Source organism: Coregonus lavaretus (genome assembly GCF_964263955.1).
Source record: "Coregonus lavaretus genome assembly, contig: HAP1_SCAFFOLD_4447, whole genome shotgun sequence".
Classification (NCBI taxonomy): domain Eukaryota; kingdom Metazoa; phylum Chordata; class Actinopteri; order Salmoniformes; family Salmonidae; genus Coregonus; species Coregonus lavaretus.
In genome coordinates, this window is record NW_028163903.1 from 8,833 (window position 1) to 31,491 (window position 22,659).

The 22,659-nt window shown below is 45.2% G+C and overlaps 1 protein-coding gene across 1 annotated transcript in view; it reads left to right on the top strand.

The window, feature by feature from the left end:
- Positions 1-4,493: 4,493 nt before the first annotated feature.
- Positions 4,494-22,659, top strand: part of LOC311117678 (diacylglycerol kinase zeta-like) — a gene marked incomplete at its 3' end in the record, with an annotated part of 35,302 nt that continues 17,136 nt past the window's right edge. The window contains exons 1-20 of the mRNA XM_084192609.1: positions 4,494-9,391; positions 10,078-10,186; positions 10,385-10,480; positions 12,349-12,426; positions 12,722-12,784; positions 13,360-13,416; positions 15,832-15,900; positions 16,032-16,103; positions 16,967-17,083; positions 17,594-17,662; positions 18,477-18,572; positions 18,847-18,929; positions 19,327-19,387; positions 19,744-19,857; positions 20,564-20,704; positions 21,272-21,350; positions 21,532-21,587; positions 21,771-21,833; positions 22,202-22,275; positions 22,418-22,529. Coding sequence (XP_084048735.1) covers positions 8,247-9,391; positions 10,078-10,186; positions 10,385-10,480; positions 12,349-12,426; positions 12,722-12,784; positions 13,360-13,416; positions 15,832-15,900; positions 16,032-16,103; positions 16,967-17,083; positions 17,594-17,662; positions 18,477-18,572; positions 18,847-18,929; positions 19,327-19,387; positions 19,744-19,857; positions 20,564-20,704; positions 21,272-21,350; positions 21,532-21,587; positions 21,771-21,833; positions 22,202-22,275; positions 22,418-22,529 — 2,754 coding nt within the window. The 5' untranslated portion in view covers positions 4,494-8,246. The remainder of the gene's footprint in view (positions 9,392-10,077; positions 10,187-10,384; positions 10,481-12,348; positions 12,427-12,721; positions 12,785-13,359; positions 13,417-15,831; positions 15,901-16,031; positions 16,104-16,966; positions 17,084-17,593; positions 17,663-18,476; positions 18,573-18,846; positions 18,930-19,326; positions 19,388-19,743; positions 19,858-20,563; positions 20,705-21,271; positions 21,351-21,531; positions 21,588-21,770; positions 21,834-22,201; positions 22,276-22,417; positions 22,530-22,659) is intronic.

Sequence of the window (22,659 nt, forward strand, 5' to 3'; positions counted from 1 at the left end):
TTTGTGAAATCAGCCCCCGGTGCATCATTTCTGCAATCTGGGAATTATTCCTTGCCATATCTGTCAACAGACCTTCAGGCAATATTTCAGTTCACTACACATCCATTATGTAAGGGTAGCTTAGTTATTTGACACTGTCCTAGAGGACGACCTACCCTGGGAGAGTTAACGCAACCTACCCTGGAAGAGTTAACGCAGTCTAGATTAGGCATTTTCCCAGAGGCTTTCTAGGACACGTCCAAGTCTCCCTCTCCACAGGGGGATTTATCATCAAGACAAGTGCCTTCAGAGGATCTAAGGGAGATGTATCCACAGACGTGCCAAGATGGTGACATTTACTTTTGATTACAGTGAAAGGAAAAGTATACATTTATGGTCATGCTGTACGCTCCATTATCCTCATATAACATTGGTGTGTTTAACAAACCGAGGGCAGCAGCATTAAGGCTTCATTCTTGACAGCCCCTATTATCACGCACTATGCGATGCTGGAGGACAAGCGCTCCATGGCTATTTATTCCAACTGACCTTTGTACGTTTTACATGTAAATATTTAATTGAATAGGCTAGTTATGGGGATATTTTTCAGTGGTGGTATTTGCTGGCTGTAACCCTCACTTCTCTTTTCCCATGGAGGATAAAACCAGATAACAGCTAAAACTGTTTTTCTCTGCTGTCGCATCAACTTCTCCTCCGCAGAAAGGAAAGTCGATAATCTACTAATTACTAAGAGTAAGACATTCTGACTCAACGTTGGGCTCACAGCGGAGTGACTTCATTTGCAGGCTGGGCACAAGGCCTAAGGTCCATAACTCAGAATGGAAACAAAAACAGTCCTCCTCTGTTTCTCAGGTCCACTGGTAAACGCACTGTAACCTAATTTATTTTTACTGACACTCCCTCTCGACTCCATTCTCTCACACCATACTGTCAACATGGCTCAGGCTCACACTGAGCACAGCTCGCATACTGCACTGTACTGCTGCTTTGCAGGGACATTTGAAAGCTACCATGTGAGAGTGACTTTTTAAAAAACGTTGGTTAATCCGTTTTGTGACATATTGAATGGAGCCTCTTCATGGAAACAAAATAAAACAATTCTTTCATAAACATTTCCGTGCGCATATGCACTTAGGATACGGTTCACGTTTAGCCTACTTCTATCGGAGGGTACCTTGAATTGATTATTGTACATTTGTTTGTAAACAATTTGGTGATTTAATTCCTGCATTTGTGGAACCTTAATGGGACAAGTAATCACTTTCAGCTGCTTTGCGTGATAGGGTAAATCCTAAGGCATGTGCAATTTATCACAGCCGCAGGCTTATCAAGACCCTTTCAAATCTCCCTCAGTTAAAATCACATCACTATACTGAGGGTCATAACAAAGCCATAACATTTACAGTACAACAGTAGATGTGATTACACTCATCCCTGGCCACACAGGTAGTCCCCCTAGATGCAGCTAGTCTTGATGCAGCTTGGTTTGAGGCATGATGCTTATTAGAATCTGGTACTGTCTCATTTACATTGGCCCCTGTGGTATTAATGCATTTACCAGACCAGGATGTCCAGATCGATCAGGAGCCGGGGCAGTGGGGGCACACACTTGGCCTGATGCCCATCCCTAACCCAGGCACATTGACCTGGATGATGGCTCCATGATACCGGCCTCATTGGAGCACGCCTCAGTAATCTAGAGGCACAGGTTGCTGTGGTTACCCAGCTCAGACTGGGTTGATGAGCTGATGGGCTTATGCCTCAACACAGCAGGCATGGAGAGCTTCCCTCCTGTAGGTTTTCACACCAACCCCGGTTGTAACGAACTTGATTCAGCTCATCAACCAGCTAATTATTAGAATGATTAGAATCTCTCTCTTTCTCTCCCCACCCCTTCTCTGTCACTGATGTACACTGATTCTCTCCCTCTCTATCTGTGAGGCATAGCAGGAGGTAGTCTCTTTGACTCTTATCTGTGATGTGGAGAATGGCGGGATGCAGCGGGCGGGAGTCGGCAGCAGTGAGAGAACAGCCAGGGGGATATAAACAGAGGGGGTGCTATAAATAGCCCAGTACTCTTCCTGTCCCGCGTCATATACACTACATGACCAAAAGTATGTGAACACCTGCTCGTCGAACATCTCATTCCAAAATCATGGAGTTAATATGGAGTTGGTCCCTCCTTTGCTGCTGTAACCGCCTCCACTCTTCTGGGAAGGCTTTCCACTAGATGTTGGAACATTGCTGCGGGGACTTGCTTCCATTCAGCCGCAAGAGCATTAGTGACGTCGGGCACTGATGTTGGGCAATTAGGCCTGGCTCGCAGTCGGCATTCCAATTCATCCCAAAGGTGTTCGATGGGGTTGAGGTCAGGGCTCTGTGCAGGCCAGTCAAGTTCTTCCACACCGATCTCGACAAGCCATTTCTGTATGGACCTCGCTTTGTGCACGGCGGCATTGCCATGCTGAAACAGGAAAGGGCCTTCCCCAAACTGTTGCCACAAAGTTGGAAGCACAGAATCGTCTAGAATGTCATTATATGCTGTAGCATTGAGATTTCCCTTCACTGGAACTAAGGGGCCTAGCCCAAACCATGAAAAACAGCCCCAGACCATTATTCCTCCTCCACCAAACTTTACAGTTGGCACTATGCATTCGGGCAGGTAGCGTTCTCCTGGCATCCGCCATACCCAGATTTGTCCGTCAGACTGCCAGATGGTGAAGCGTGATTCATCATTCCAGAGAACGCGTTTCCACTGCTCCAGAGTCTAATGGCGGCGAGCTTTACACCACTCCAGTCGACGCTTGGCATTGCGCATGGTGATCTTAGGCTTGTGTGCAGCTGCTCGGCCATGGAAACCCATTTCATGAAGCTCCAGACGAACAGTTCTTGTGCTGACGTTGCTTCCAGAGGCAGTTTGGGACTCTGTAGTGAGTGTTGCAACCAAGGACAGACGATTTTTACGCGCTTCAGCACTCGGCGGTCCCGTTCTGTGAGCTTGTGTGACCTACCACTTGAGCCGTTGTTGCTCCTAGACGTTTCCACGTAACAATAACAGCACTTACAGTTGACCGGGGCAGCTCTGGCAGGGCAGATATTTGATGAACTGACTTGTTGGAAAGGTGGCATCCTATGACGGTGCCACATTGAAAGTCACTGAGCTCTTCAATAAGGCCATTTTCCTGCCAATATTTGTCTATGGAGATTTCAGGCTGTTTGCTCGATTGTATACACCTGTCAGCAATGGGTATGGCTGAAATAGCCAAATCTGCTAATTTGAAGGCGTGTCCACATACTTTTGTGTATATAGTGTAGCTAGCTACCCACTAATCTCCCACAGAGTAGAGTAGATCCCCAGTTCCACCCTCCTCACCTGATTCTGGTTCCCCATGTTGTCCCAGCAGTGTTGCTGTTAAGGTAGACAGATGTTATGCACACTATCCAGGTGTGAACATCTATACATGAACGTTCATTGAAGTGTCCAGTGTTAACACCACTGTAGCAGTCTGTGGTATTTGGTTAAATGTAAATCAGCACTTTGGATGGGGTTTTCCACCCTCTTACCGCTTTGTCTCATTGAAAGTTTAGTTGAAATATTAACACTGCTGCATTGATGACGAATTCCATGGAAGGACCAATGAAAAAACTAAACCGAAAGTCTAAATATATATTATAAATATAATATAAATATAAAATGTAAATATATATGTAAATATCCCTGTCACTTTTGCATTCTATTCAAAGCTCCGTACAAAAAGCCATTGTAAGAGCCACAGCACAAGTACGCATATCAACAAGGATGCACATTTGTGTGGTAATGCTCTGTGGTTTAATGTTGGTTTGTATATACAACTACATTTACGTCATTTAGCAGACGCTCTTATCCAGAGCGACTTACAAATTGGTGCATTCAACTTATGATAACCAGTGGGACAACCGCTTTACAATTTTATAATTTTTACTTTTTTGAGTATATGGTTTTTACATATCTTTTTATTTTATGTATTTTTTTCACAAAACATTTTTTGTGGGGGTGGAAGGATAACTTTTATACTATCCCAGGTATTCCTTAAAGAGGTAGGGTTTCAAGTGTCTCTGGAAGGTGGTCAGTGACTCCGCTGTCCTGGCGTCGTGGGGGAGCTTGTTCCACCATTGGGGTGCCAGAGCATTGAACAGTTTTGACTGGGCTGAGCGGGAACTGTGCTTCCGCAGAGGTAGGGGGACCAGCAGGCCAGAGGTGGAAGAACGCAATGCCCTCGTTTGGGTGTAGGGACTGATCAGAGCCTGAAGGTAAGGAGGTGCCGTTCCCCTCACAGCTCCGTAGGCAAGCACCATGGTCTTGTAGCAGATGCGAGCTTCAACTGGAAGCCAGTGGAGTGTACGGAGGAGCGGGGTGACGTGAGATAACTTGGGAAGGTTGAACACCAGACGGGCTGCAGCATTCTGGATGAGTTGTAGGGGTTTAATGGCACAGGCAGGGAGCCCAGCCAACAGCGAGTTGCAGTAATCCAGACGGGAGATGACAAGTGCCTGGATTAGGACCTGTGTAAGGTAGGGTCGTACTCTGCGAATGTTGTAGAGCATGAACCTACAGGATCGGGTCACCGCTTTGATGTTAGCGGAGAACGACAGGGTGTTGTCCAAGGTCACGCCAAGGTTCTTTGCACTCTGGGAGGAGGACACAACAGAGTTGTCAACCGTGATGACAATGAACCCATCCAGCTTTTGCCTGCACGATACAGTATGGTGTTTGCCTTATAACAGCTTCAAACATTGACTCCAGTACAGTACAGTATGTATACTTCAATGATACAAAGCCCACCAGACCTCAGTTGTTATACCACCTGTCCCAGTCAAATACAGTCCTGTGTTATTCACAGTAACTCGAATCTCTTGCTGCATTCCTCCATTTGACTTGCTAGGTATTAGAGGGAGTGGAGGTACTGTAGGGGTTTCGTAACAGCTGATACTGGGTCAGTCTACGCTCTGTTAAGCCCGATCCATATCAGGCCATGGGAAGAGCCTGTGACTAATTCATCTACCAGGGATGGAGTGCATAATACAGATAGGAATGTGTGCGTGGGGAGTGTGTAGACCTATGTGTATTTATGTTACGTGTGTGTATGGTATTGTGTATGTTTATTTTCGGATGCATTGTATTTCAAATTGATTTGGACTCGTCATCGTGACAATATTGTGCCATAGAAAACCAAATGCTTTTAAGCAGTTCTCAACGATAAATCTTTTGAGGTATTGCACAGCATGCACTCACTGTGACGCACGTACATAATGCTAAATGCACATATTTGAGAGGATGTAGGAATAGAAAGGCTAACATGAATGCGTTGAGCTTATTTCTATGGTAACCAATCTATTTCCGTAACCTTGTTATCTATCTGTCAATCAAACAGTCAGTATTTAACTCGTCATAGAGTTAGTATGCAGAGCAGGGTGGGAAAGGAAATGATCAATCTAAAGGACTTGAGACCTTGTGTTGTATTTAGAGCGTATCTTAGCCATAGAGTTGATGCAGTGACACTGAGCTAGAAGTTTAATCATAGTCACCTCAGGGGTTTGCTAAATGTATCTGTTGGTTACCATACAGTATTATGGTATTGGTATATATTGTGACTACCTAGGTATAATAATAAATATGTCACTGTTTCCAGATAAAACCATTCAAGAACTGTACAGGAGTGTGATGACATTTATCATAGATAGCTGGGAAGTCAAAACGTGGCAAAGACAGTGTCTGTGGTTCTGTTTTGAAAGACTGTCGCATTTTCCCTGATCTATGATTTAAACGCTACTGTATATGAATGCAGCCACATACGCTTGAGGCCTCAGCCAGATGACCTTTGACCCTTTCTCCCAGAATGCTCAAGGGGTGGGCGTGGGGGTGGGAAACCCAAGCTGGGAATACACACTGAAGAGATGGTTCATATTAGAGCCAGAAACCCTGAGCGCCCCTCTTGTCCTCGTGTGCCTGATGGCCGAAATATTTTTCAGTATGTACTTCCATCATATTTGTTTAAAGACCCAGTGCAGTCAAAAACGTCGTTTTCCTGTGTTTTATGTGTACAGTATTTCCACACTATGAGGTTGGAATAATACTGTGAAAATTATGATAATGCCCTTTTAGTGCAAGAGCTGTTTGAAAAGACAGCCTGAGATGTTTTGGTGGGATGTTTTGGCCTGCCTGGTGACAGCAGCAGGCATTCAATTAGTTAATAGACCAATAAGAAAGTGAGTTCCAAATCTCTCTGCCAATAGCTCGTTTTCAATTTTCCCATACCCACTCAGAACACTCCCAGACAGTCCTAGCAGAATTCTTGCTTGAGAAATTGCTATGTGCTAAGAAGCTATTAATGTTTATTTTTGACATTTTAATTGAAAACAATCACATTAAGGTGCTTAATTGTTACCCAGAAATGATTTGATATTGAGATAAAAATGGCTGCATTGGACCTTTTAAATATATGAATCTGACAGCGACAGTACACAGTCAGAGGACATCAAGCTAATAGGCCTCGATCCTGTTCACTCATGGTGAACTAAATCTCTCCATACAATAGAGAGATTTAGTCCATTTCATAATTAACAAATACAGTGTCTCTCTGCATATAGATGTATGTGTAAAAACCCTACTATGAGTTACCAATCATTTACCGTATAAAACATTTTGTATGTCCGCTTTACATACTGTAGCTGTAAGACCTGTGGATGAATCCCTGCGGTTAAAGCAAATGTTTGAATCACCTGAGACTGAAGGTGATCATTTTTCTCACTAGGTCTTCTCTCATGTCTCTCTTCAAGCTGCGTTACAGATGGACTAATGAGGCTTGTGTGGCGGAAACAATATCCACTCCGCTTTGTCCATTTATCCCCAGCCTTGGCTGTGCTGCTCTCCCATCCACATCCCTCCTCACCCCACCCACTCTCTTGTCCATTTTATTATTACTTATTCTAATGAATAGAATAAGAGATGAGAAGGATCAAAGGATCCTTTGGCAGGTTCTAGGAATCCATTCAGATTGAAATGAAGAGGGTGTTTCTTTTTTTCAACATCTCTCCTCCACAACCAGCCTTAATCACAAGAGAGGTAGAGAGAAGCGAGAATATCTGTGACATGTATAGTAGTTCAAAGGAAAATAAGCATTTCCATGCACTATACATGTGACTCACTGAATGGTTCATCCTCAACACTTCATTGACAGGGGCCTAGGATCTATCTGTCATAAATACTACACCTATCTTCTTAATTTGTTGTTAGCATTAGCTGCCTGGCACAGGATGTGAGAAGACGTTGGTCCTTGATGTTGGTGCTTGTCTTCAGCTTGAATCAAAGCATTGACAGGCTAATGCTGCTGAGCCCCTCTGCTACCTACACATGTCACTTCCTGTGAAGAGTATCTGTATCAGTCTGTATGTAATCAGAGAAGGAGGCTCTGTGTGATTATGATGGTCTGAGATCAGTAAAACAGCAGCTTTGGATCCTCCGGAGGTTGCCTGAGCCTTGGCCTACTTCTCTACATCTCAACTGTGTAGACAATGGTTCAGATTGTGATATCAGTGGAAAGATGATCAGAACAATGATTTCCTTTATGAAGTTGATATCCACCTTTCCCTTTCATTGTTGGCAGAGGGAAATGCCTTGTTGGGGTCACTAGATAATGACGCATTCTTTGGTTCTGTCATGTGGCGTATCTGATGAGGTGATTGAACAGAATATTAAAGGCAGTTGCTAAATATATCCTCTGGCTTTGTGCTGTAGTGGCGTCACAACGGCTATCGTGTGATAGGTGACCTGGACTCTGCTCTACTTTCACCAGACAGAACACTACCGAGGTATAGTGTTACAGGTGGTGAGTTATTGAATCGGGGCAGCTGGGCACGTTGCTTGTACTGGACAATGGAACTGTTATCGCTCTAGATGCGTTGACTAATGTCCCTTTGTAAGCAGATTCAGTTACTGACAGTATCACTAGTCAGCCAATTGAGGTTTCTCTTTGAGCATCGAGGCCCAGATTAGTCTCGTGTGCTTTAACTTCTCTGGCAGCAGTGTATGAGTTCAGACATTTCAACTTTTCCACGCGGGGGTAAAAAGAACAGTACTGCATCCCTATTGATGAGAGTTTGATAGTGGCTTGTGTACAGTATTGAAGGTTTTGCTGACAGACTGATGTTTGTACCAACAGCCACTGCAGAGGGACAGTGAAAAAGGGACCCACAAGCTGTGGGCTGTCATGGACAACTTTTTCCGCCGGCACTTTAGACTGAAAGGGGCAGAGCAATGCCAACACAGACGGCCTGGCGTGGCAGTGCCCACAAGCAAGGCTCGCCGGCGCTCCAGTGTAGGACTGCCCTCTGCTGGCCTGGTCCAACGTAGACGCTCTAGTGTGGGACTGCCATTCACAGGTCCTGTCGGACGCAGAAGGTCCAGTGTAGGCCTGTCACAGACGGCTCAAGCCCAACGAAGACGCTCCAGTGTTGGCCTGCCGTCTGGTTATGTGGGACGTAGACGCTCCAGTGTGGGCTTGGCCTGCGCTGCTCACAAGCAACGCAGGCGCTCCAGCGAGGTGCAGGGGTTACCCCAGGTTACCGGGGGGCACTGTTGTCATGGAGGCGGCCAGCTAGTGAGGACCAGATACTACAACAGGCGTCGCTCCAGCACCACCGTGGCCTGTGTCAACCCTCGCTTCTCTGTCCGCCGCCGGCAAGCCGCCAAGCTCCGCACCATCGACACCCACCTGCTGGGGCCCTCCATGCTGCTGGCCAGCCTGGTCCAGATGAGTGAGGAGCAGCAGAGGGGGGCGCAGGGCGGAGAGGGGGCGTCAGGAGAGGGCACTGAGAGCTGCTCCGAGTCAGAGGGGGACAGCTGCAGTCAGAGAGACTGTAGCACCAGGTCGGAGGGCAGCGGGAGTGAACGAGAGGGGACTGAGACATCGTCATCATCATCATCATCATATCCAGAGGGAGAGAGGACGTGTCCATGGCAGGACTGGAATCAGGTTCATAGTATGGCAGCCTTGACGATGGAGAGCATCCAGCCCCGGCCCCTGATCCGCGCCCCGCGCTGCCTGCGCCGTAACTCCTCCCACCTGCTGCCAGCGGAGGCGGTGCACCGTAGCAGGGCGGCCTACGGTGTGCACGGGCGCTACCGGCGCTCCAGCCAGTTACGGAGGCCCTCCACCATCTCCAACAGTGCCTGGCCAGGCAGGCTAGTCCCCCCACCCAGACGCAGGAGCTCTATAGTGGCCCGCCACTTCTCCCCTTCCCTGTATAGGAACTGTTCCGCCTGCTGGAAACCCAGGGGCCGCAGGGAGTCCCTCAGCCCGCTGCAGGGCACCTACTACGACCCCCGCCTGGAGACTTGGAGTGGGTTCCTCTCGTATGTACACCCCCCCTACCTTTACCTGGGTCACAGGCAATGCTTTTGTGAGCTTGTTAGTGTGTGTATTAGGGAGGTGGGGGGAGGGCTTCTATGGCAGAATACACACAGAAATGTCTGTATACACAGCGCATATTTTAGACCACACTATTTGTTTTATCCGGACAATAGAAGGGGGAAATGCGTGCCAAAGTCACTGGCCATTCCTGCCCGTCCAACCATACCAACACTTCCTGGTCTGAAGCAAGTGTTTGTGTCTAAGCCTGCTGCAGTATGTAACTGCAAACCAAACTCTGCTGACCTTTTGTGTTGCTGACATGTAAGCTAGGATTTTTGTTGAGTGACTCCTACAGCACCTTTCATGCAGGGTCTCAGTCACACAAACCTGTCAAATACCCACCTAGACCTCTTCTGTACCTGGCTGCACATCAGCTCAACAAGGTCCTACCGGAAGGGAAGGATGACGTCAGATGTACCATTGTATGACGTCAGATGTACCATTCATTATTCCTCATGTGTGCTAAACCTCTCTCTTTGATCATGGCCTACCTTTTTTCATCAGTGAAGAGTGGGTTTACCGTTAGGCACTTCAGTTTACGGGTGTTGTGATGCAGTATCCCACTGGGAGGGTCATCTCAATGATGTTATTGCAATCATTCAAAGGTATTGTGTCTGTGTCATTTCAGGAAGGCCATCGCTAAATCGGGTCTACAGCACCTGTCTGCCCAGCCCAGTGCCTCAGCCCTGGCCAAGTTTGACCCAGACAGGGAGATCCGGAGCAGCTGTGACTGGACCGTAAGTGCAGCCTCTGGCCCAGCTTATTGATTTTTACCCCGTAATGGACTACATGCCCCTAATGAGTTTCAGAGTAGTGTACTTTGTTTACCCAGAGGTACTATACTGTTTGGTAGTGGATTCTATGAGCGAGCTGAGATTCCTATTTGTGAGGGTAAAAAAAGGGGTGTGTTTAATAGACTCCGCCTCTTCCTCCAGGAGAACGCCGTGTATGGGGAGCACATCTGGTTTGAGACCAATGTCTCTGGGGACTTCTGTTACGTCGGAGAGCAGCACTGCTTCGCCAAGACACTGGTGAGTGTGTTTGTGTGCAGCTACCCCTGGCCCTGCCTGACATTACAAAGCCACAGATGCTGTGACAGGAATGAGCCCAGAGGAAGGGAGGAATTAACTCATTAGAGGAGATGTATTTGTAGTGAATCCCTAAACAAAAAGAGGGGGAGTATTAACTCCTTGTCACATTGTTTTTCATCTGTAAATGGATGATACTGTCCAGATTTATACCACCCGGTACCATTCAGTACAGTTCTAGAGAATGCAGATTGTATAGCTCAATAGCGCTCTGCAACTGTAAACATAACAGTATGAGAAATGGTGCCATGTTATGAACATAAACACTGTCTCTTCATTGTTTTGGAAAACTGATGGGATTATAAAAAGTGGGCAACTAGGAAGAGAACCTGTAAAACGAGCCCAATCTTTTGTATTTTTTCCTCCAGATGATGCAGATGTATTTTTTGATTGCATTATTTGTATGAGATTTAGTTGATATCCACAGTGTGACATTTTTGTATTTTTTTATGTAACGCTCTATACCAGGGGGTGTCAAACTCATTCCATAGTGTCTGCTAGTTTCTGGTTTTTCCGTTCAATTAAGACCTAGACAACCAGGTGAGGGGAGTTCCTTACTAATTAGTGACCTTAATTCATCAATCAAGTACAAGAGAGGATTGAAAACCTGCAGACACTCGACCAACCGTGGAACGAGTTTGACACCTGTGCTATATACTGTACATGCTAGATACAAGCGCTTAGAGCAGGGCTCTCCAACCCTGTTCCTGGAGAGATACCGTCCTGTAGGTTTTCACTCCAACCCTACTCTTTCACATCTGATTTTAATAATTAGCAGGTTGATTAGATTAATCAGAAGTTACATCTGGGGTTGGAGCGAAAACCTACAGGAGGGTAGCTCTCAGGAACAGAGTTGGAGAGCCGTGTCCAACCAATGTTTGTGTAGAGTAGGGTTTCCCAAAGTCGGTCCTGGTACCCCCCCCTTGCTGCACGTTTTGGGTTTTGCCCTAGCACTACACAGCTGATTCAAATAATCAAAGCTTGATGATGAGTTGGTTATTTGAATCAGCTGTGTAGTGCTAGGGCAAAAACCAAAACCTACACCCTGGGTGTTTGGGAAACCCTTGTGTAGAGCACGTGTCAAACTCATTCCACGATTGGTCGAGTGTCTGCGTGTTTTCGCTCCACCCTTGTACTTGATTGATGAATTAAGGTCACTAATTAGTAAGGAACTCCCCTCACCTGGTTCTCTAGGTCTTAATTGAAAGGAAAAACCAAAAACACTCAGCCCTCCGTGGAATGAGTTTGGCAGCCCTTGTGTAGAGGCTCCCTCTGGTGTCCACAGAACCATAACACACTTCACCTCAGAAGTAGTGCTGCCATCTTGAGGGTGTTGCACCCATAGAGGTAGATGGAGGGCCCTTCTTTGCATCTGTGCCATATGGCTTCTGTGACAACATGGACAGCTCCATTGAGGGCTTTCTTCATTTTAAAGTAGTTAAGGGTGGATACTGCCACCTGGAGTGTGTTGTCTGCACAGGTATAAAACCAAGGTAGGTAATTTACTGCCACCTGCAGTACATTTCCACCCTTAACTACATTGGCTGATCCCTCCTGAGGACCTTGATGGAATTAATTATTCCGTAACCCATAGGAAGTCTCGCCAAGTTGACTTCTTCAAAATGGTGAAAGTTTTCAATTGCACTGCTCATGCTAAAACAGGCTTTGGGGCACTAGAGCGGTCTATTTAAGTTTATGGTTGTACCATGAATTATCAAGTTAAAAGAAAGTCATTTAATTCAGGAAGTTTTCATGTATTACTACGATAAGGGTCATTAAATAATATTCTCTCACTCATCTCGTCACCACAGCAGAAATCTGTAGCCCGGAAAAAGTGTGCAGCCTGCAAGATAGTGGTTCACACAATCTGCATAGAGCAGCTAGAAAAGGTATGTTTCAAGCCATTTTCCCAACAAATGCTTCACAAACTTTTCTTCCAGTGAACTATGCTTTCACCTGGTAGCAGATAGATGTTAAATTATGTATTATCACCAAAGCTGTGGAAATTAGTTGAGAGCATGTATACCAAGACAAAATGAGTTGCAAATGTTGAATCCTGAAAATACCGTAATATCAGCCTTTTCAGATGTTGTCTCTCAAGGAGACAAAATGTTTCCATCACATCAGTTAAGATGAGATTTAAATGGTAGCCATGCCAACCTAACCCATCCTGCTCCTCTCCAGTTATTCGACACCGAGGCTATGCCCCATGAAGACAGCCTGCTTATCGAAGACCCCACCTTTAGAGTGAGACACTCAGACCTCTCTCAGGCTGCTATGGGATATAACTAGTGTTAGATCATACTCCTTCTCTAACCCTATCTCACTACGCTACCTGACCCATTGACCTGACCCTCCAATGCTGCACTCTGATTGGGTAATTCTCTGGATAATCAAAGTCGAATAGAGTCGGTCGCTCTTTCCTAGAGATTTTTAGTTGCTGAATTTATTTGAATCTCCCTTTTCCAAAATGTCTTTAACTTGTACCCATTAACTCTGCTAATCTGAGGGTTTGTTCATATCTATTGTTTATACTTTATCTGATGCTGTTATGGTGCTGTTATGGTGGAGGTAAAGGTGAAGAGCTGGTTGTGTCACATAGTAACACATATTGCACCACAGGTTTCCCTTTTCAGTAAGTAGGTGAACAAGAACTTCAGCATGTTCAGTTTAACCTTAAACCTCTCCTATTGGCCCTTTTGGATTACTGATTCAGCATTCTATTTTGGTGCAGGGGTTTCTCTAACAACATATTGGAAACAACGACAAAGAAAAACAAAATAAATCAATGTTTGAAGCAATTTCTTTGCTCTACCCCGTAGATAAACTTTAGGTGTAAACCGTCATTCAGGGAATCGGGGTCTAGGAATATACGAGAGGTAAGTTCCAATAAACGTTCATTTCCATTTGATCAAGATGATCATCATACTCATACTTTATTTTCACCACTTTTTCATCCTCCTTTGCCTTTGTCTTGTCATTCTATGTGTCTGTCTTCTCTGTAACCCCTCCCTCTCCTCCTGTCCCTGCTTCCCTTTTGCCCTTTGACCTTCTCTCTTGACCTTTGACCTTAGCCAGTCCTCCAAAGACAAGGTGCTCTAAAGTGCCTCAGGCGGATGGCTAACTGCATGGCCACCCCTTTCCTGAGCCAGTCCCAGGTACCATCCCACCCTAACTCCCCAGATCACCCCAACCCAAAGCCACAGTTATGGGGGCAGTAGGAGAGTAATGCCTGACTAGTTTAATGATTATAAAGACCCCCAAGGCCTAGCTTTGGATGTCCTAGTTTAGATTCCCTCATCATGACATTTGCATTTTTACATTTTAGTCATTTAGCAGACGCTCTTATCCAGAGCGACTTACAATTAGTGCATTCATCTTAAGATAGCTGTTAGAGACAATGACATATCACAATCGTATCAAGTACATTTTCCCTCAACAAAGTATTTATCAGCAAAGTCAGTGCTGGTGGGACTTTTTTTGGGTGTTTTTTGGGGGGAGGAGGGGGTGTCGGAGGCGCCGTGAAAGTAGAGTGTGAGGAGGAGCAGTGTGACAGAACTTAGGAAGGTTGAACACAAGGCGGGCTGGTTGCAGGGGTTTGATGGCAAAGCGGGGAGCCCAACCAACAGAGAGTTGCAGTAGTCTAGATGGGAGATGATAAGTGCCTGGATTAGGACCTGCGCTGCTTCCTGTTTGAGGAAAGGTCGTACTCTACGGATGTTGTAGAGCATAAACCTGCAGGAGCGAGTCACTGCTTTGATGTTTGCAGAGAATGACAGGGTGTTGTCCAGGGTCACGCCAAGGTTCTTTGCACTCTGGGAAGGGGATAGTGGAGTTGTCAACCGTGATGGAGAGGTCTTGGAGTGGACAGGCCTTCCCCGGGAGGAAGAGCAGATCCGTTTTGTCGAGGTTGAGCTTGAGGTGGTGGGCCGACATCCAAGCTGAGATGTCTGCCAGGCACACAGAGATTCGTGTCACCACCTTGGTGTCAGAATGGGGGAAGGAGAAGAGAAGTTGAGTGTCATCCACATAGCAATGATAGGAGAGACCATGTGAGGATATGACGGAGCTGAGTGACTTGGTGTAAAGAGAAAAGAATAGAGGGCCTAGAACCGAGCCCTGGGGGACACCAGTAGTGAGATCACGTGGTGCAGACACAGATCCTCTTCACGCCACTTGGTAGGAGTGACCTGCCAGGTAGGATGCAATCCAGGAGTGTGCGGAGCTTGAGACGCCCAACCCTGAGAGGGTGGAGAGGAGGATCTGATGGTTCACGGTGTCGAATGCCGTGGATAGATCTAAGAGGATGAGAACAGAGGAGAGAGAGTCAGCTTTGGCAGAGTGGAGAGCCTCTGTGACACAGAGGAAAGCGGTCTCAGCTGAGTGAGCCGCCTTGAAGCCTGACTGGTTAGGGTCAAGAAGATTGTTCTGAGAGAGATAATGAGAGAATTGGTCAGAGACAGCATGCCCAAGTGTTTTGGAAAGAAAAAAAAGAAAGGATATTGGTCTGTAGTTTTTTACGTCAGGGGTCGAATGTTGGTTTCTTGAGGAGGTCGTCTTGAAGTCAGAGGGGACACAGCCAGTGGTCAGGGATGAGTTGATGAGGGAAGGGAGAAATGTCTCCAAAAATGGTCTGGAGAAGGGAGGAGGGGATGTTGTCGGGCTGCCGGACCTCACTAGTCGCAGGATTTCATCTGGAGAGAGCGGGGAGAAAGAGATCAAGGTGTATAGTGGTTGTGTATGTGGGACCAGTGGACTCAGTAGGTTGAATGAAAGAGGAGCGGATGTCGTCAACCTTTTTTTCAAAGTGGTTGGCAAAGTCATCCGCAGAGAGGGAGTAGAGAGGTGGGGGATTAAGGAGGGAAGAGATAGTGGAGGAGAGTTTCCCAGGGTTGGAGGTGGAAGCTTGACATTTAGAGTGATAGAAAGCGGCTTTAGCAGTGGATACAAAGGAAGAGAAGGTAGAGAGGAGGGAGTGGAAGGATGATAGGTCCTTCAGAAGTTTAGTTTTCTTCCATTTCCACTCAGCTGCCCAAAGCCCTGTTCTGTTAGCATACCACACTTAGTCATTATTACCACAGAACTGGGTTTATTATTGTCCTATACACAATAATGTTCACTGTGTCTGTCCAAACCTCTGATATTGCTAATGAGAAACTAATAAACTCAACACAAGCTTTCCTTGATCTCACTCACCATTGTCTACATGTAATAAAAATAGGAAAACCACAGTATTTTAAATCGGGCAATTGTGAGTGAGTTGATTAATGTGTTTATGAACGTTGGTTTTCCAGCCAACCGTAGTGCGGCACCATTGGGTCCACAGGAGGCGCCAGGATGGGAAGTGTCGGCAGTGCGGGAAGGTGAGCATGGTTATAATATCAATTAATTAATTTCTTCCCTATATTGCCCTGTATTGCAGGATTAATGATCTGATGAAACATGTTATTCTTGAGGGTACATTACCTCTTAGATCTGATTCATTTCTCTACAGGGTTTCCAGCAGAAGTTTGCCTTTCATAGCAAAGAGATTGTGGCCATCAGCTGTTCGTGGTGTAAACAGGCAGTAAGTTGTAAGGTTGATTGTACTGTACAGGTGTAGGATCTTAATTTGACCAGTATTGTCGCAGCAACATAATCCTGCAGCAACGTCACCTTGTCTGAGAGAGATTTGCATGTTTATCCAAACTTCATGCCAGGGTAAGCCTACACGAAACACAGCCCTTATTTTAAGTGTTTCTAAAATCCCCGATGGGGAAAAATGAATGGTGGAAAAACGATTGGAACCATTTCCCTGTTTGACCGCTAGGTTTTATGGGTATTATGACACCTCCACTGTGGGGCTCTATTTGATAATTATATATGGTTGATATTATGATTGTAAATTGGTCAATTGTAAATTCAGTCTGACTGTGAGAAACCAATAAAATCTGCTACTACTACTACTAATAATAATATTAGCTGGCCAAAATTAGGCTACATGAAAAGTGCAATACTGTGAATATAACTGTGTGCTATTGCCTGTTTTCAGGGAATTTATGTAAATCATGAAGCTCATCTGCATTTTGAATTTCTCAGCAACAAAAGAGTGATACAATTCTGATGTCTACCTCTGTATGGTCTTAGTGCTGCTGTGCCTCATAAACTATGAATTGAGAATGATGTGTGTATGGATGCTTTATGCTTATTTGAGACATTTGTGTGGGTGTCTGTGTTGAATGAAAACACTTCCAATGAGTATGGATGAATGTGATCACTGATGTATTGTGTGAGTGTGTACAGTAGCTGTCTTCACCCTCTGTAATGGTGTATGTAAGTTTTATGTTTATGTGAGACAGTTGTGTGAGGGTCTGCGTTGAGTGTTTTAAATGAATGATGTGTTGGTGTTTGACGTCACTGCTGCCATCCTTTCCTCTCTCCCTACTGTAGTATCACAACAAGGTGTCATGCTTCATGCTGCAGCAGATCGAGGAGCCCTGCTCACTGGGTGCTCATGCCTCTGTCATCGTACCCCCTACCTGGATCATCCGGCTCCGCAGACCTCAGGTTAAAAAAATATATATATATATATACAAAAAAAGTGTTTTATTGTCACATAGACCGGATAGGTGCAGTAAAATGTGTTGTTTTACAGAGTCAGCCATAGTAGTACAGTGACCCTGGAGCAAATTAACGTTAAGTGCCTTGCTCAAGGTCACAGAGATTTTTTACCTTGTCGGCTCGGGTATTTGAACCAGCGACCTTTTGGTTACTGGCCCAACACTCTAACCGCTACGCTACCTGCCGCCCCCATAATCACATACACTTCCAAGTATTCAAATAATCACTGCCACCATGTGAGTTTACAATTTACAATGGCATGCTTCCCCAAATACTTTGTGGTGCCATTGCACTGAGAAGCCAACAGAGGGTAGCAGTCATCCATTAGTTTGAGCTGTAAGCCATGCGTTCAGCAGTTATGATAAATTACAGTGTATTATTTATAGTTGATCAAATGCTGTTCCTTATATAAATGGAATACCAATGTGCCATTTAATCCTCGTGTTATTCTTTCAGACCTCACTAAAGTCAAGTAAAAAGAAAAAACGGACCTCGTTTAAGCGCAAGTCCAGCAAAAAGGGAGAGGTGAGTTTGAATTGTTACATCATCTATCACAAATGGCCTTTCCTACCGTTTTGTATTGTGAAGAGACGTACGTAACTAAAACATCCTTTGTTGATTAGCCTGAGGGGCATCATTCCCATTATACTGCATCTGTTGTGCACTGTTCAATTGGTTTAACATTTAAATAAAAATACATGAAATAGTAGCTAAAAGGGCAATGTCAAACTGATGACAAGGTATTATCGATGTAGACAGTCTTCGCCCTTATCAAATCACTGCTGACACAACCCAGCCAGGGACATAGGATGTGCTTGTCAATACATACTTCCTGGCGACATCCAGTGTCCAATACCATGGCTTTAATGCATTTACATGACAAGTGCATGTACAGAAATAATTATCTCTCTTGTCTGGCCTTGCATTGGTTAGCCAGCCCTCCAAAGACAAGGCGCTTTAAAGCGCCTCAGGCGGAGCCAGTCCAAGGTACCATCCTACCCCAACTCCCCAGATCACCCCACCCCAAAGCCACGGTTATGGAGACCGTATTGATCTATGCATCTGTGCACAGTGTTAGCTATATACTCTTTGGCTTACTATATCTCATAGAGAGTAGGAAGTATCAACGCAACATCAGCTCTATGCCATTTAATTTTAGTTAGTTACTTTGGCATAATGTTATATGAGTCTGACACGATAGTTTATAACAAACCATCAGTAAAAGCAGTAAGAGCTTAATGCTCTTCCCTTAGGAAACCAACACTGTACATCAGTCATCTTTCACCTCTCTAAATGCATCCCTTTATTTCCTCTGCTCTCTCCCTTCCTCTTTGTGCAGGAGGCGCGCTGGAAGCCCTTCATAGTTAGACCCATTCCCTCTCAGCTCATGAAGCCGCTGTTGGTGTTTGTCAACCCAAAGAGTGGGGGAAATCAGGTGAGCCGTGCAGCCTGTGCTGGAGCTGTCAGTGCAGGCCCAGTGGACCGAGGCCAACACCAGTCTTAGGTGTAATCCTGACTGGTCTATAAGCCTTCTGTGAGATGAAACACTGTCTGCATCTTAAAGAGTCTTTCAGCAGTCCAGTCAGGGCATCTCATACCTCACACATTTGGCTGGATCACTCAATCATATACTAGTCAGTTAATCAAATACTTATTTATTATGATGATGATGATGAATTGGTAGTAATTGTACTCCTACTCATTTTCAGGGAGCCAAGATTATCCAGTCGTTCATGTGGTACCTCAACCCCCGCCAAGTATTTGACCTGAGTCTGGGAGGGCCCAAGGATGGGTAAGTTTTCCAAAATAGCAGGTGCAAACTTTGTACTAATTCAGACTTTTTACTGACTCTGGCCCTTAAAAATCAAAATCATATGTATAAGTCTTGGAGCTCTTCCATTACTCTGTGCTCACTGACGCAGAGCTTCTTCTCATTAGATCTAATATATCTGAACCAAAAGAAGTCGTTCTATTTCCAAGTATAATTTTGATTTTCTATTTGTTCTTGCTATGGAGACCCTGTGCTATTATTCAATCTGCCCAGGAGCCTTTTGGGGTGTAGGGCTCCCTTCACTGTGATGCTGCTGATTAACTGAGTGTGGGAGACCTTCATTAACAGGCTTGATACTGTGGACTGACTGTGACAGAAAACTAGAAGTTGATTTTGTCTCTTGCTCTGTCTCTCCAAGGTTAGAAATGTACCGTAAGGTGCATAACCTGAGGATACTGGCATGCGGAGGTGATGGCACGGTGAGTGGAAACAGGCTTGTTGGACAACAGCAATGCCAAAGGTATTTTTAAGCAACACACAGACATTCTTGAACTATTTTAGCAGCAAACTTTACTTTGTGATCATTAAAATAACAGCACACAGTGTCTGGCGTTTGCCCTTAAAGGCATTTGACCCCATCTTAGTGATCTAAGCCCTGAACTTTGATGGTTATCTAAATGATTGAACAGCAACACACACTATGCTGCAGGTACAGTTTGTTAAGCTGTTCAAACATTTATTCCTCAAGTAAAGACAATAACAATGTTAGACATGGTGTTGAAGGGCACATCACATGATGTATTGATAACATGACTGTTGTATGGTCTGTGTGTAGGTGGGCTGGATCCTGTCTGCTCTGGACCAGCTCCAGCTGAACCCCCAGCCTGCAGTATCCATCCTGCCTCTGGGGACAGGCAATGACCTGGCCAGGACCCTCAACTGGGGTGGTGTGAGTATCTGGACAATATTTACACTGAGTGTACAAAACATTAGGAACAGCCCCCCCCCCCCCCCCCCCCCCCCCCTTTTGCCCTCAGAACAGCCTCAATACGTCGGGGCATGGACTCTACAAGGTGTCGAAAGCGTTCCACAGGGATGCTGGCCCATGTTGACACCAATGCTTCCCACAGTTGTGTCAAGTTGGCTGGATGTCCTTTGGGTGGTGGACCATTCTTGATACACACTGGAAACTGTTGAGCGTAAAAAAACAGCAGCGTTGCAGTTCTTGACACACTCAAACCGGTCTATGTGTGCCCTCTGAATGGCACCCATACACAATCCATGTCTCAATTGTCTCAAGGCTTAAAAATCCTTCTTTAAACTGTCTCCTCCCCTTCATCTACACTGATTGAAGTGGATTTAACAAGTGACATCAATAAGGGATCATAGCTTTCACCTGGATTCACCTGGTCAGTCTATGTCATGGAAAGAGCAGGTGTTCCAAGTGTTTTGTACACTCAGTGAATAACCTCAAAGATATGCTTTTCCATAGTCGTTGGACAATGCAGGTGCACCAGAATCATGACAATAACCCCTTATTATTTCTTGAAAAATGTCTTGAAGAATTGATATATCTCAGGAGGAACTAGCTACTTTCTACAATGCGCTGTGTTAAATCTCTTGGCGTTGTCCTTCTCTATCCCTCCCCTCTCCAGGGTTACACAGATGAGCCGGTGTCTAAGATCCTGTCTCATGTCGAGGATGGGAACATCGTCCAGCTCGACCGGTGGAATCTAATAGTGGAGCCCAACCAGGATGCTGGGGCAGAGGAGAGGGATGAGCAGCAGACAGACAAGGTGAACAAACCCCCTCTCACCCCTCGTCCCAGATCCTGTACTGTAGACGGTGTGGTGTGTGTGGATGGGTGATGCAGAGAATGAGGATTGATCAAATGTTAACTTAGTGCTAGCACTTGACCTATCAGACGGTGTGTTGGTAATAACATCGTAAATCAGGTTTTGACTGTGATGAGTTTTCATTGAGCCCCAGAGGATTAACCTCTCTACAATGTCACAATATAATTTGTTTATTGTAAACAGGGTCATGGCTGATCACACACCAAAATACCTCAGTGACCTTTACATTATTTAATGGTTAGTTAGTTCTAAAAGTAAAGAGAGATTATCAACTAGAAGCACAATCCTGCTCTGCGACCTCAAACATGATGTATTATTATTCAAAAATGTTTATGGCAGTGATGGTAGTCTGGGGCACTAAGACCATAGGACTGAGGATGGAGTTGGGCTCAGCAGCATACTCCGGTTTTGTGTTGAAATGTCAACATTTTACATTGTGATTTCTGATGTTTTGGTGATATTACATCTGGGATTAACACATTTCTGTACGGGTTTTCTTTTCCACAGCTCCCCCTCGACGTCTTCAACAACTACTTCAGCCTCGGCTTCGATGCACACGTGACACTAGAATTCCACGAGTCTCGAGGTTGTATTTCAGATTGATCTATTAACGTTGACTACCCATGTAATGTCATTGTTGGCGATAAATCTGTGCTTTCCATAGACGGCTCACATCGATAGTAACAAATTATGTTGTGTGTATCTACTCTGTCATTGTGTCACATTACTCACTCCCTATCATGCTTTCTATAACCAACGCTCCGCAGAGGCCAACCCTGAGAAATTCAACAGCCGCTTTCGGAACAAGATGTTCTATGCAGGGGTGGGTACAGTTGTGTTTTCTAAACAAGAGAAAATAACTAATACATTCATATTTTCTCACCAGTATCATCACTTTTACCATTATTAGTGATAGTAATTGTGGTATTTGGCCATAGCTTTAGTTGTGTCATTATTTTGTATTGATCATCTACAAGTTTGATTCTCTGGTGTTCCTTCTAACCAGACGGCCTTCTCAGACTTCTTCATGGGCAGCTCCAAAGACCTAGCCAAACACATCAAGGTCGTGGTGAGTTCTACTGACCATTACATGGACCTTGGCTGCAGCTCAGATTGTGTGACGTCATTCCACAAAGGGTTCAAGTTCAAATCTAAATACGTTAACAGGAATTTCCCCACTTCATAGTAAAGATAGTTCCTCAGAAATAGAAATTGACCCCAGTTTGAGAGCCTGGACTCCATTCTGAGCTTGTGATCCTTACAACCTACCCTGTACATCTCATTAGACTCAAAAATGTGTTCTTCTTCTCAGTCAGTCAGAATGTGGCACCTTTCAAAGGGTACATCTTTAAAGGGAACATGTGAGAACTCTTCCGGGAATGATCTGAGTCCGTATGTGTACAGTAATGGAGTCACCTGTCTGTCTCCTCTCATTAGTGCGACGGCACCGACCTCACCTCAAAGGTTCAGGATCTGAAGCTGCAGTGTCTGGTGTTCCTCAACATTCCCAGGTTAGCAGCCACAGCTACTCTGACTATGTTCCTCAATGGGAAAAGGGGTTATATATGACATGTTACCATTTTGTCACTGTTGTAATGTAGGCTGTAGGCCAAGTTAGGCACATAATAATGCGTGTGTGTGTGTGTGTACTAGATACTGTGCTGGTACCATGCCATGGGGCAACCCAAGCGAGCACCATGACTTTGAGCCACAACGGCACGACGACGGCTGCATTGAAGTTATCGGCTTCACCATGACCTCTCTGGTATTCACCTATCAACTTGAATTTGTCTATGTGTTAGAACACAAGTTAGTAGATTAATGAAATGGATGAGTCAGTTTCTTTACATTTCTCCTAGTCATAGCCTTGCTCTGATGGATGACCGTCTCGTCCT